The sequence below is a fragment of the Ranitomeya imitator genome, chromosome 10 (assembly GCF_032444005.1).
Source record: "Ranitomeya imitator isolate aRanImi1 chromosome 10, aRanImi1.pri, whole genome shotgun sequence".
Taxonomy (NCBI): Eukaryota; Metazoa; Chordata; class Amphibia; order Anura; family Dendrobatidae; genus Ranitomeya; species Ranitomeya imitator.
The window spans coordinates 64,363,199-64,377,237 of NC_091291.1; the positions used below are offsets into that span (position 1 = coordinate 64,363,199).

Below are 14,039 nucleotides of genomic sequence, written 5' to 3' on the forward strand. Positions count from 1 at the left end.
AACTCAACACACACAACTTGACACATGAAACTCGCCCTAAAACACACACAAGTCTGGTATTATCCTTCAAAAACAAAAATCTGATTAATAAGCAGACAAACTACAAGAGCAACAAATGTACCATATAGGAAATACGGCAGCTGTCAGTCACATGACCTGTCTATTATGTGTATGTGTGAGCTAATATATACTGCCAGGGGGGAGGGCTTCCTGTTGGCTGGGGATTTATGAGGCTGCCAATTTAGCTTACAAATACTGAGGTAAAAATACTGACAAAATAACGTGTGAACGCGGTCTAATACAGGAGGAGTTAACTTACAGATATATACTACAGTCATGGCCAAAAGTATTAACACCCCTGCAATTCTGTCAGATAATACTCGGTTTCTTCCTGAAAATGATTGCAATCACAAATTCTTTGGTATTATTATCTTCATTTAATTTGTCTTAAATGAAAAAAACACAAAAATAATTGTCCTAAAGCCAAATTGGATATAATTCCGCATCAAACATAAAAAAGGGGGTGGACAAAAGTATTCACACCTTTCGAAAAATCATGTGATGCTTCTCTAATTTGTGTAATTAACAGCACCTGTAACTTACCTGTGGCACCTAACAGGTGTTGGCAATAACTAAATCACACTTGCAGCCAGTTGACATGGATTAAAGTTGACTCAACCTCTGTCCTGTGTCATTGTGTGTACCACATTGAGCATGGAGAAAAGAAAGAAGACCAAAGAACTGTCTGAGGACTTGAGAAACCAAATTGTGAGGAAGCATGAGCAATCTCAAGGCTACAAGTCCATCTCCAAAGACCTGAATGTTCCTGTGTCTACCGTGCGCAGTGTCATCAAGAAGTTTAAAGCCCATGGCACTGTGGCTAACCTCCCTAGATGTGGACGGAAAAGAAAAATTGACAAGAGATTTCAACGCAAGATTGTGTGGATGTTGGATAAAGAACCTATACTCACATCCAAACAAGTTCAAGCTGTCCTGCAGTCCGAGGGTACAACAGTGTCAACCCGTACTATCCGTTGGCATTTGAATGAAAAGGGACTGTATGGTAGGAGACCCAGGAAGACCCCACTTCTTACCCCGAGACATAAAAAAGCCAGGCTGGAGTTTGCCAAAACTTACCGGAAACAGCCTAAAATGTTTTGGAAGAATGTTCTCTGGTCAGATGACACAAAAGTAGAGCTTTTTGGGCAAAGGCATCAACATAGAGTTTACAGGAGAAAAAAAGAGGCATTCAAAGAAAAGAACACGGTCTCTACAGTCAAACATGGCGGAGGTTCCCTGATGTTTTGGTGTTTCTTTGCTGCCTCTGGCACTGGACTGCTTGACCGTGTGCATCGCATTATGAAGTCTGAAGACTACCAACAAATGTTGCAGCATAATGCAGGGCCCAGTGTGAAAAAGCTGGGTCTCCCTCAGAGGTCATGGGTCTTCCAGCAGGACAATGACCCAAAACACACTTCAAAAAGCACTAGAAAATGGTTTGAGAGAAAGCACTGGAGACTTCTAAGGTGGCCAGCAATGAGTCCAGACCTGAATCCCATAGAACACCTGTGGAGAGATGTAAAAATGGCAGTTTTGAGAAGGCACCCTTCAAATATCAGGGACCTGGAGCAGTTTGCCAAAGAAGAATGGTCTAAAATTCCAGCAGAGCATTGTAAGAAACTCATTGATGGTTACCGGAAGCAGTTGGTCGCAGTTATTTTGGCTAAAGGTTGTGCAACCAAGTATTAGGCTGAGGGTGCCAATACTTTTGTCTGGCCCATTTTTGGAGTTTTGTGTGAAATGATCAATGTTTTGCTTTTTGCTTCATTCTCTTTTGTGTTTTTTCATTTAAGACAAATTAAATGAAGATAATAATACCAAAGAATTTGTGATTGCAATCATTTTTAGGAAGTAACTGAGTATTATCTGACAGAATTGCAGGGGTGTTAATACTTTTGGCCATGACTGTATATATAGGAGGAGATGACACAGGTATATACTATATACAGGAGGAGATGACACACAGGTATATACTATATACAGGAGGAGATGACACACAGGTATATACTATATACAGGAGGAGATGACACGCAGGTATATACTATATACAGGAGCAGATGACACACAGGTATATACTATATACAGGAGCAGATTATTATTATTATTATACATTTTTATAGCGCCATTTATTCCATGGCGCTTTACATGTGAATACGGGGCAAATATAGACAAATACATTAAACATGAGCAGATAACAAGGCACACGAGTACATAAGGAGGGAGGACCCTGCCCGCGAGGGCTCACAGTCTGCAGGGGGTGGGTGAGGATACACTAGGAGAGGGAAGAGCTGGCTGTGCGGCTGTTCAGTAGGTTGAGGATCACTGCAGGCTGTAGGCTTGTCGGAAGAGATGAGTCTTCAGGTTCTTTTTGAAGGTTTCTATGGTAGGCGCAAGTCTGATGTGTTGGGGTAGAGAGTTCCAGAGTATGGGGGAAGCACGGGAGAAGTCTTGGATGCGGTTATGGGAAGAAGAGATGAGAGGGGAGTAGAGAAGGAGGTCTTGGGAGGATCGGAGGTCGCGTGTAGGTAGGTACCGGGAGACCATGTCACAGATGTATGGAGGAAAAAGAATAAATAGCGGCTGACAGCACTCTATATCGGAGCGCCCGTTCACCATCCAGGGAACCGTCCCGGATCCAATGTAGTCAGAGAAACGTAGAAAGAACAGCGCTCCATCCGGGTGTAGAATTTCTTAGAACAAATTTATTAAAGCCATAATCAAATTGTATGGAGGAGACAGGTTGTGGATGGCTTTGTATGTCAGTGTGAGGGTTTTGAACTGGAGTCTCTGGGCGATAGGAAGCCAGTGAAGAGCTTGACACAGGGGAGAGGCTGGGGAATAGCGGGGGGACAGGTGGATTAGTCAGGCAGCAGAGTGTAGGATGGATTGGAGTGGTGCCAGAGTGCTAGAGGGGAGTCCAGAGAGTAGAAGGTTGCAGTAGTCGAGGCGGGAGATGATAAGGGCATGCACTAGCGTTTTTGCAGTGTTGCGGTCAAGGAAAGCACGGATCCGGGAAATATTTTTGAGTTTGAGACGACAGGAGGAGGCAAGGGCTTGGGTATGTGGCTTGAAAGAGAGGGCAGAGTCGAGGATCACCCCGAGGCACCGGGCGTGTGGGACTGGGGATAGTGAGCAGCCATTGACATTGATGGATAGGTCTGGTGGAGGGGTAGAGTGAGATGGGGGAAAGATGATGAATTCTGTTTTGTCCATGTTCAGTTGTAGAAAGCGAGCAGAAAAGAAGGCTGAAATGGCAGACAGACAGTGCGGGATTTTGGTAAGCAAGGAGGAGAGGTCAGGTCCGGAGAGGTAGATCTGCGTGTCGTCAGCGTAGAGATGGTACTGCATACCGTGGGATTCTATGAGCTGTCCCAGGCCGAAAGTGTAGATGGAGAAGAGTAGGGGTCCTAGAACAGAGCCTTGAGGAACACCGACTGACAAGGGGCGAAGTGAGGAGGTGGTGTGGGGGAGGGAGACACTGAATGTTCGGTCTGTCAGATATGACGAGATCCAGGAAAGGGCCAAGTCTGTGATGCCAAGGGATGAGAGGATTTGTAGCAAAAGGGAGTGGTCTACAGTGTCAAAGGCAGAAGACAAGTCCAGGAGAAGGAGGACAGAGTAGTGTCGCTTGCTCCTGGCAGTTAGTAGGTCATTGGTGACTTTAGTTAGGGCAGTTTCAGTTGAGTGATGGGAACGGAAGCCTGATTGTAACCGATCAAAGAGGGAGCAGGAGGAGAAGTGGGAGGACAGTTCAAGATGGACGTGTTGCTCTAGCAATTTGGAGGCATAAGGGAGAAGAGATATTGGGCGATAGCTAGACACAGAGGATGGGTCGAGGGAGGGCTTTTTGAGGATGGGTGTGATCTTGGCATGCTTGAAGGATGAGGGAAAGACACCTGTTGTGAGTGAGAGGTTGAAGAGGTGCGTTAGGGTTGGGATGAAGACCGTGGAAAGGTTAGGGATGAGGTGGGAAGGGAGCGGGTCAAGCGTGCAGGTGGTGAGGTGTGATCTTGACAGGAGGGTGGAGAGCTGATCTTCTGTCATGGTGGAGAAGCTGGTTTTGGAGGAGCAGGGTTGAGCAGCTAAGAGGGGCAGTGGGCGCTGTGGGCCAAAGCTTTCTCTGATCGTATCGATCTTCTGTTTAAAGAAAGAGGCGAAGTCATCAGCAGAAATGAGGGGGGAGGGAGGAGGTGCGGGGGGACGGAGTAGAGAATTGAAAGTGTTGAAAAGCTGTTTAGGGTTGTGGGACAGGGAGGATATGAGGGATGAGAAGTAAGTTTGTTTTGCAGCAGTGAGCGCAGACTTGAAGCTGGCGAGGGACTGCTTGTATGCAGTGAAGTGGTCGGCAGAGTGGGATCGCTTCCATCTCCGCTCAGCAATCCTGGAAGCCCGTCTCAATTCTTTGGTCAGGCTGGTCAGCCAGGGCTGCCTGTTAATTGTACGAGTTTTACTATGCATGAGTGGGGCGGCCGACACACAGGTATATACTATATACAGGAGGAGATGACTTACAGGTATATACTATATACAGGAGGAGATAACACACGTATATACTATACAGCTATACTGTATATTATATACAGGAGGAGATGACACACAGGTATATACTATATACCAGGGGTGTCAAACTGCATTCCTCGAGGGCTGCAAACAGGTCATGTTTTCAGGATTTCCTTGCATTGCACCCTGTGGTCGGCGCTCACAGCACACATGCAATTCTGCTACATAGCAGCGAACAGCAGAGTAGCAGAGTCGATCGAGTTGTGCCTGCTTCTAGCCTCCCATGGAGGCTATTGAAGCATGGCAAAAGTAAAAAAAAAGTAAAAAAAAAAATGTGAAAAAAATAAAAAAAATATAAAAGTTTAAATCACCCCCCTTTCGCCCCAATCAAAATAAATCAATTAAAAAAAAAATCAAATCTACACATATTTGGTATCGCCGCGCTCAGAATCGCCCGATCTATCAATTAAAAAAAAGCATTAACCTGATCGCTAAACAGCGTAGCGAGAAAAAAATTCGAAACGCCAGAATTACGTTTTTTAGGTCGCCGCGACATTGCATTAAAATGCAATAACGGGCGATCAAAAGAACGTATCTGCACCAAAATGCTATCATTAAAAATGTCATCTCAGCACGCAAAAAATAAGCTCTCAACCGACCCCAGATCACGAAAAATGAATACGCTACGAGTATCAGAATATGGCGCAATTTTTTTTTTTTTAGCAAAGTTTGGAATTTTTTTTCACCACTTAGGTAAAAAATAACCTATTCACTTTAGGTGTCTATGAACTCGTACTGACCTGGAGAATCATAATGTCAGGTCAGTTTTAGCATTTAGTGAACCTAGCAAAAAAGCCAAACAAAAAACAAGTGTGGGATTGCACTTTTTTTGCAATTTCACCGCACTTGGAATTTTTTTTCCGTTTTCTAGTACACGACATGCTAAAACCAATGATGTCGTTCAAAAGTACAACTTATCCCGCAAAAAATAAGCCTTCACATGGCCAAATTGACGGAAAAATAAAAAAGTTATGGCTCTGGGAAGGAGGGGAGTGAAAAACGAACGCGGAAAAACGAAAAATCCCAAGGTCATGAAGGGGTTTTAAGCATAGATTTAAATTAATGAAGCTAAAAAGTAATGTGCAAACCGCTGACTCATAAGCAACATAATACATGTTAGGGCTAGCGGAACGTACTGAGTAGAAATAGATGTTTATTATAAATGGTGTGTTCGCAGTCCGGGGTCCACCGTGCAGGAGGAACCTGCTGCTAGTGAATGGTGGCACTGTTTGGCGGTATAGACTAGCTCTGTTACCTCACAGAGCAGCCGCGAGAGGAAAGCACTGTGCCCTGTTAGCCTCAAAGGAGCACAAGCTTACTGCCGAACTGATAGCAGTCAGTGGTTATGCACACACGTAATCTCCTCGCCGGAGGTGCCAGCATTCTAGGGGCTTATTTCAGCCGGGTCCCTGAACACATACATGCATAACCACACTGGCGGAAAGCACATATTAGAGTTGATACTAGCGCATGGCCGTGCGGCCATGCGAGCCTTAAATAGTTGCAGCACGTTTAGGACCTTTCAAAGAAGGACCAATGGACTGCTGCAGTACCTGAGCATGTGACCCTAGATCTCCACTGAGAGATCTTGCCCTGGGCATGCTCAGAATGTGAAAAGCAGGACTTAGCCCCAGAAGCGTCCGCTCGCCGCTGCCCAGCACTGACTTCAATGGCAGAAGCAGGAAATGCAGCAGTAACTCTTAGCACAGAGTCAGACTGAGCGAGACGCTGGGATCGACGTCTCCGCTGAGCAGGCTCCACTGCGGCAGGAGAAGAATGGGAGACCGCAGCGGAGATGGCCCGAGATTTCCCCTGTGCAGAGGCAGGAACTCGACCCCTAACAATACAGTTATCACAATTACCAGATAATAATTTAGACCCATGTGGGTATAATGGTCCATAGAAATTGCAAAAAAAGGCAAAAGGCAAAATGAGGCATGAAGGTAGAGAGACTGCCACTTGAGATACCAATAAACCAGTAAGACCAAATACTTTACCCTATTCTATGGTCATGGTTGCCCCCCCATGTGGCAGAACAGTCAGGCTGTGTAGGTGCTAGACCAAATGTGCCAAAGTGGTTCCGAACCCGTTGAAGTGACAGGTGGGCGCGAAACGGCCGTCGTTCGGCTGCTACTTTTTATACACACCCCCGTGCCGTGAAGATATGTCACAATAAAGTACCTGTTTTGTGAAGACTGGTGAGTGCTGCCAATTTTTTCTGCTTTGCTACATCGTTGATGGTCGCTTCTCTGGCTTGAGCACCCGAGGTCTGCCAGCTGGCTGCAGTTTGAGAGTCTGACGTGTTCCTGGTCTGTGGAGCGGTGGTGCGGTCAGCTGTTTTCTACCCCGTCTTATATAAGAATGCTTTTATTGAAAGCCACCACATACAAAAACCATTAAAAGCATTTAAAAAATACACAACTCCGATTACAATCAAAAGAGTACGGGTCATACAAATGATGTGTATAATACACCAGAGCCCTACATGCCCTACATGCCATAATATTTGATAGTTAACAAACCTCTAAATAGTAGCCCAATGCAAAGATTTGCAGATAAGAATAAATGCAGGCTGGTAGCAATCATGAAATATATACAAAATATACATGCTGCTATCATATAGTAAATTTTAGATATTCAAACCATCCTCTTGTGAGAGGGTTATATGAAATCAGTAAGCTGCAAGGACCTCATTAAGCATAGATTTAAATTAATGAAGCTAACAAGTAATGTGCAAACCGCTGACACATAAGCAACATAATACAGTTATCACAATTACCAGATAATAATTTAGACAAATATGGGTATAATGGTCCATAAAAATTGCAAAAAAAGGCAAAAGGCAAAATGAGGCATGAAGATAGAGAGACTGCCACTTGAGATGCCAATAAACCAGTAAGACCAAATACTTTACCCTATTCTAAGGTCATGGTCGCCCCCCATGTGGCAGAACAGTCAGGCAGAGTAGGTCCTAGACCAAATGTGCCAAAGTGGCTACCAAGTGGCCAAAGTGGCTACCGAGGTGCCAAATTTGCCAAAGTGGCTATCAAGTGGCAAAAGTGGCTACCGAGGTGCCGAATGTGCCAAAGTGGCTACCAAGTGGCAAAGGTGGCCACCGAGGTGCCGATTGTGCTAAGGTGGCTACCAAGTGGCTACCAAGTGGCAAAAGTGGCTACCAAGTAGCAAAAGTGGCTACAGAGGTGCTGAATGTGCGAAAGTGGCTACCAAGTGGCCAAAGTGGCTACCAAGGTGCCGAATGTGCCAAAGTGGCTACCAAGTGGCCAAAGTGGCTACCGAGTGGCCAAAGTGGCTACAGTGGTGTCAAATGTGCAAAAGTGGCTACCGAGTTGCCGAATGTGGCTACTAAGTGGCCAAAGTGGCTACAGAGGTGCCGAATGTGCCAAAGTGGCTACCAAGTGGCCAAAGTGGCTACCGAGGTGCCGAATGTGCCAATGTGCCTACTAAGTGGCCAAAGTGGCTACAGTGGTGCCTTATGTGCCAAAGTGGCTACCAAGTGGCCAAAGTGGCTACCGAGGTGCCAAATGTGCCAAAGTGGCTACCAAGTGGCAAAAGTGGCTACCTAGTGGCCAAAGTGGCTACCGTAGTGCGGAATGTGTCAAAGCGGCTACCAAGTGGCCTAAGTGGCTACCGAGGTACCGAATGTGCCAAAGTGGCTACCAAGTGGACAAAATACCTACCAAGTGGCCAAAGTGACTACTAAGGTGCCGAATGTGTCAAAGTGGCTACCAAGTGGCCAAAGTGCCTACCGAGTTGCTGAATATGCCAAAGTGGCTGCCAAGTGGCCAAAATGGCTACCAAGTGGCCAAAGTGGCTACAGAGGTGCTGAATGTGCCAAAGTGGCTACCAAGTTGCTACCGAGGTGCCGAATGTGCCAAAGTGACTACCAAGTGGCCAAAGTGGCTACCGAGTGGACAAAGTGGCTACAGAGGTGCCAAATGTGCCAAAGTGGCTACCAAGTGGCCAAAGTGGCTACCTATTGGCCAAAGTGGCTACCGAGGTGCAGAATGTGCCAAAGTGGCTACCAAGTGGCTGAAGTGGCTACCGAGGTGCCGAATGTGCCCAAGTGGCTACCAAGTGGACAAAATGACTACCAAGTGGCCAAAGTGGCTACAGTGGTGCCGAATGTGCCAAAGTGGCTACCAAGTGGCCAAAGTGGCTACCAAGGTGCTGAATGTGCCAAAGTAGCTATCAAGTGGCCAAAGTGGCTACCGAGATGCCGAATGTGCCAAAGTGGCTACCAAGTGGCTAAAGTGGCTACCAAGGGGCTGTGTGCACTAAAGTGGCTACCAAGGATTCCTGCATGTCAAAATGGCTACCAAGGGGCCAAAGGAGCCTCAATGAGGAAATCCTGTTTACTGGATTCTACAAACAACTATGATGAGCCTGCCCTTAGCGCATGTGGCCAATTCCGCTATTTTTGATTCACTCCTTTCTTAGCATTTAGACTTGGACTCCCTACACATGAGGACAGTGTGGTCTATGCAATTGCTTACATCTATTTTGGGACTTATATACATTCTACTTTTGGGAGGATGTAACTTATTTACCTGTGTGAGGTTCCTGTCTGGTACCAGTTCGCACGCATGTCATCTAATTTTGTACTTCTATAGGGTTAGTCATTGGTGTGTACTGCCCTCTATACAGTCTGGGCCCCTATCTTCCTCTACCCCGGTTGGGCTTTAACATCATTATGTGTAGGAAACTTTAATCTAGCGACCTGGCAATTTAATAGTTAAGGGGGAAAGGAAAATTACAAGTGGGCTGTAAATCCAATACTGTCTGAATAATAATATTGCTTATTCTGAAACTTTGAAAACTTTTTGTTGTTTACTTTTTACAGACTTTATACGCTGCATTGCCTGCACTATTGGAAAGCAATCCATTCACTGATCCGGGCAGTTTGTCAGATGTAGGCGAATTAAACAATATGCCAGAAGGCACACGTGGCACCCTCGCCATTTATCAAGCTACACTGGAATTAACTCGAGAGTGTGAACTACATCCTGATCTTGTGTCTCAGACTTTTGGCTACCTGTTTTTTTTCTCAAATGCTTCACTGTTTAATACTCTTATGGAAAAAGGTAAAGTTATGCTGCTAATGAAATTGAATGTTTCATTTTATTTTAGGGCAATAAAGCATATATGTCTGATGTATGACAGGATCACAGTGTAATGAAACTTCATGATGACAGGCATAATACACTGCAATATAGAAGTATTGCAAAGTATTATGAGAACTACTAGTTTTAAGGAGTTATTTACATTTCATATATTTATAGCATATCTACAAGTTATCCAACAAATGTAATTTAAATGGTACAGTGGCATGTAAAAGTTTAGGAACCCTTTCTCAAAATTACTGTTATTGTGAACAGTTAAGCAAATTGAAGATAAAACGATCTGCAAAAGACAAAAAGTTAAAGATGACACATTTCCTTTGTATTTTAGGCAAAAAAAATATTGTCATTTTTCATTTTCATTCTAAAAATTGCAAAAAGGAAAATGGACCTAAGCAAAAGTTTGGGAACCCCTGTTGTTTGTGTGCTCAGATAATTTTGCCCAAGGTTTCAGACTTTAGTTAGTGTCATGCCGCCTCCTCCGGCTCCTCCTGACTTACCGGCCTCTGCTGTCTTGCCGGCGTCTGGTGCCGCGGCTGCTTCCACCGACGGGTCCTTCCGTCTCTTCTCCACCCGCCGCTCCGGGCATCACGCTGATTCTCCTGCTTTCCTAGGGGTCCAGTTTCCTTCTTGTGCTGCTTCCTCTTTCGGCGCTGTGTCAGCTCTGGGCATGCGCCTTAGGTCGCGGGCGCGCGCTTCCCGTTTCTTTTAACCCTTCCTGTCTCCTCTCTGATCTGGGCGCTCCAATCAGGTATCAGCCCAGGCTATATCAGGCGGTCTCTCTATCATGGAGGCGCCTGATTCTTTTGTGCATATTGTGCGCAGTTTAGGCCTTGCTCTTGTTCCTAAACGGATCTGTCTGTTTGTTTGCTCCTGTTTACCTGCCTTGTCCATCTGCCTTTCTGTCTTGTCTCCGTGTTTTCCTCCTTTGCCCTGATCTTCCTTCTGTAGTTTCCCCTTGGGTTCCTCCTAGCACTAGCCAGTTCTGTTCACCTATCCTCAGTCCTGCCAGTGGGTCTGTGGACGTCTCCGGAGCCGTCCCTCTTGGTGCCAGCTGTTGTGGTGTTTGACCCCCTTGGGCCTGCTCCTAACGATCCCTGTATAGGGGTCGGCTCTCCCAGGTCCACTCACTTGTGGGGCATCAGCACCGCAACCCAAAGGGTCCACTCTCGTTTCACGTCTACTCCAGACATCACAGTTAGCCTGTTAGGGTTATGGTTTGTTCACTATCATTGTTAGGAAAGGCCAGCTTAATAAAAATCCAGCCTCCTCTATCATTTGTTAAAAAAAACAGCAGCCATGGGTTCTTATAAGCAGTTGCCTAGCACTCTGAAATTGAAAATAGTGGAGGGCCCACGAAGCAGGAAAAGGCTATAATATGATAGCAAAGCATTTTCAAGTTGCCCTTTCCTTATTTTGAAATATAATTATGAAATGGCAATTAAGCAGAACTTCAGAGATCAAGATAAGGTCTGGAAGGCCAAGCAAAATTTCAGTGAGAGCTGCTCGTAGGATTGATAGAAAGGCAAATCAGAACTCCCACTTGACTGCGAAAGACCTTCAGAAATTCAGAAATATTTAGCAGACTCTAAAGTTGTGGTGCATTGTTCTACTGTTCAGAGATACCTCCACAAATATTTCTTTCATGTAAAAGTCATCAGAAAAATACTTCTTCTGTATCATCGCCATAAAATTCAGCCTCACATATATGCAAAAGAACATCTAAAGTCTGATGCATTTTGAAAACAAGTCCTGTGGACGTGGACCCATGAGGTTAAAATAGAACTCTTTGACCACAATGATCAAAAGCTTCTTTCAGGAAAAGAACATCTTGCATGGGGGTGGATCAATCATGCTTTGGGGTTGTGTTGCTGACAATGGCACAGAGAACATTTCATAGTTCGAGGGAAGAATGGATTCAATGAAATTTCAACAAATTCTTGATGCAAACATAACACCATCTGTAAAAAAGCTGAAGTTGAAAGGAGGATGGCTTCTACGAATGGATAATGATCAAAAATACACATCAAAATCCACAATAGACTACCTCAAAAGGCACAAGCTGAAGGTTTTACAATTTCCCTCAAAGTCCCCATATCTGGACATCATTGAAAATCTGTGGCTAAATGTCAAAAAAGCAGTGCATGCAAGACAACCCAGGAGTCTCAAAGAACTAGAAGAATTTTTCAAGGAAGAATGGATGAAAATCCCTCAAACAAAAATTGAAAGAGACTTGGCTGGTTTCAAAAAGCGTTTACAAGCTGTGATACTTTCAAAAGGTGTACAGGTGTTGCTACTAGGTACAACCATGCAAGATGCCCAAAATTTTACATTTGCCCATTTTCAAATCCATATCTTCAGTTACAGCCAATCAAGAGGTGGCCTTGTTATTGAGATAGATGAAGGTCCCATTGTCATGAGCCTCATATTGTGTGGATATTAAATGAATATACAATATGATAATTCCCTTTTTATTATACTTACCCACAGAAAAAATAACATGTCATATATATGACAAAAAAAAGGAAAACACTAGCGCCCTCACTAGTTTGGCTCCAAAAGGTCTACATTTTTATATAGAATTGCATGCCTTTTAAAAATCTTTTATTTTTTATAAAAAAATTTCAATTTCACTTTTTATCATTCTCTCCTTTCCCTTACCCCTACCCTCTTTCCCCTCTTTTCCCACTTCTATCCTTTTACCCCCCTGTTTTATTGAGTTCTCATAATAAAGAAATTTCATATATTATTCATTATCAATTATATTTTACAAAACGTTTCTGACTAAAATAATGAAAATACATGTGGGGGACATAAGTTCATCTATTTGTTGTTATTATGGATAAATTCCATTACCACTTATTCTATTAGCAACACCATGCAGTATGCACTAAGTTTAATATTGGTGGATCGAGGGAGAGCCTTCAACAATTGCTTGAAGAAGAGGCTGAGCGACAGCCTATAAAGCACCATTCTGTACCACCCAGTACAGATGCAGTGATGAAGGGGAACCGTGTATTCCCCGAAACGTGTTGGACAGCTTTTTGGCCTTTCTGAGACTCCGTAGTGCTGTGAAGTCACACACCGTCTCCAGCATTGTCGGCCATCTTCTTCCTGCTGGGTATCCAGGGACGCTAGTGGCCGGAGCACCCCAGGTTCTACATGTGCAGTCCTAATTCCACGCAAGACTAGATGCTCTACTGCAACCCTTGATTTTACCTAGACCCATTTGCAAGTGGGACACCACCAGCAGCAGCACGCATCTCCTCCACTATATCCAAACGTTGCAAATGCATGGTGGTGACTTGATCTTAGCACAAAATTCTATTTGCATTTTTTACTTGCTTTTCAGGCATAATGATCACATATAATTTTTCTCCAAATAAATCCATTTGTATTGAGGTTATATTTCAGTAGTCCATTTAAAATGGGCAAGGCAAGGGACAGGGAAGTGGACGTGATGCTAATGGTGCATGCAGAGGTAGAGTTGAGCGACCTTGACCTTTTTAGAGTCGAGCCGGGTTTCGCGAAACCCGACTATCTCAAAAGTCAGGTCGAGTGAAATCGGCCGATTATGACGTAAAGTCGGGATCGACCGAAACACGAAACCCAATGCAAGTCAATGGGGCAGCATAGTCGGCAGTGAGTGGGGGCCAGGAAAGCACCTAGAGTGCCCATTTTAATGTCAAAACCATCCATTCTTCTTAATGAAGCTTGTCAAGCGTAATTTACCTTATAATAATTGGAAGGCATTTGAAATTGGGGGTCATTTGGCTAAAGTTGTGGTGGGTAGGGCTGGTTCAAGTAATTAGTGGGCCCAGGAAATCTGGACCATGTCACGGCAGTGGAGCAGGGAGAGGTAAGTATTTCAACTTTGCAAGTGCTGTGAACCTGAGCAAGCAGGGGGGGCCCACTCGTTGGCATTGGCACTGGCACAGGGCCCCTCAAAGTACAGCGGTGTGTTTGCACGGCGGGGGCGCCTCCCACCGGCAGCAACACTTTTGCGTACTATGAGAGGCCCTGTGCCAGTGACGTCGCCAACTAGTATTCCTCCCCCCACCTGATGAAGGAACCTGCACTTTCATCTGCACCTTCCTCTTTGTCCCCGTGTAAGGTGGTATGGTATGCGGGAAGAGCAACCTAACTTTCAGCAGGGTCACAATGTTGTTGTGTAGCGTGCACGGGGAATGTTGCGTAATGGGTCAATGTACCAGCAGACTCATCTATCACTGGCTGGGCAATGGGCAGGATGAGGAGGAAACACAGATATAGGCCCAAAGA

The 14,039-nt window shown here is 44.9% G+C and overlaps 1 protein-coding gene across 4 annotated transcripts in view; it reads left to right on the forward strand.

Moving 5' to 3' along the window:
- The window catches only part of RASIP1 (Ras interacting protein 1), a 764,894-nt gene that overhangs the window by 520,773 nt on the left and 230,082 nt on the right, over window positions 1-14,039 (forward strand). For all 4 annotated transcript variants that reach the window (XM_069742476.1, XM_069742477.1, XM_069742479.1 and 1 more), the window contains exon 9: window positions 9,482-9,722. In XM_069742476.1, the coding sequence (XP_069598577.1) occupies window positions 9,482-9,722 (241 nt within the window). The remainder of the gene's footprint in view (window positions 1-9,481; window positions 9,723-14,039) is intronic.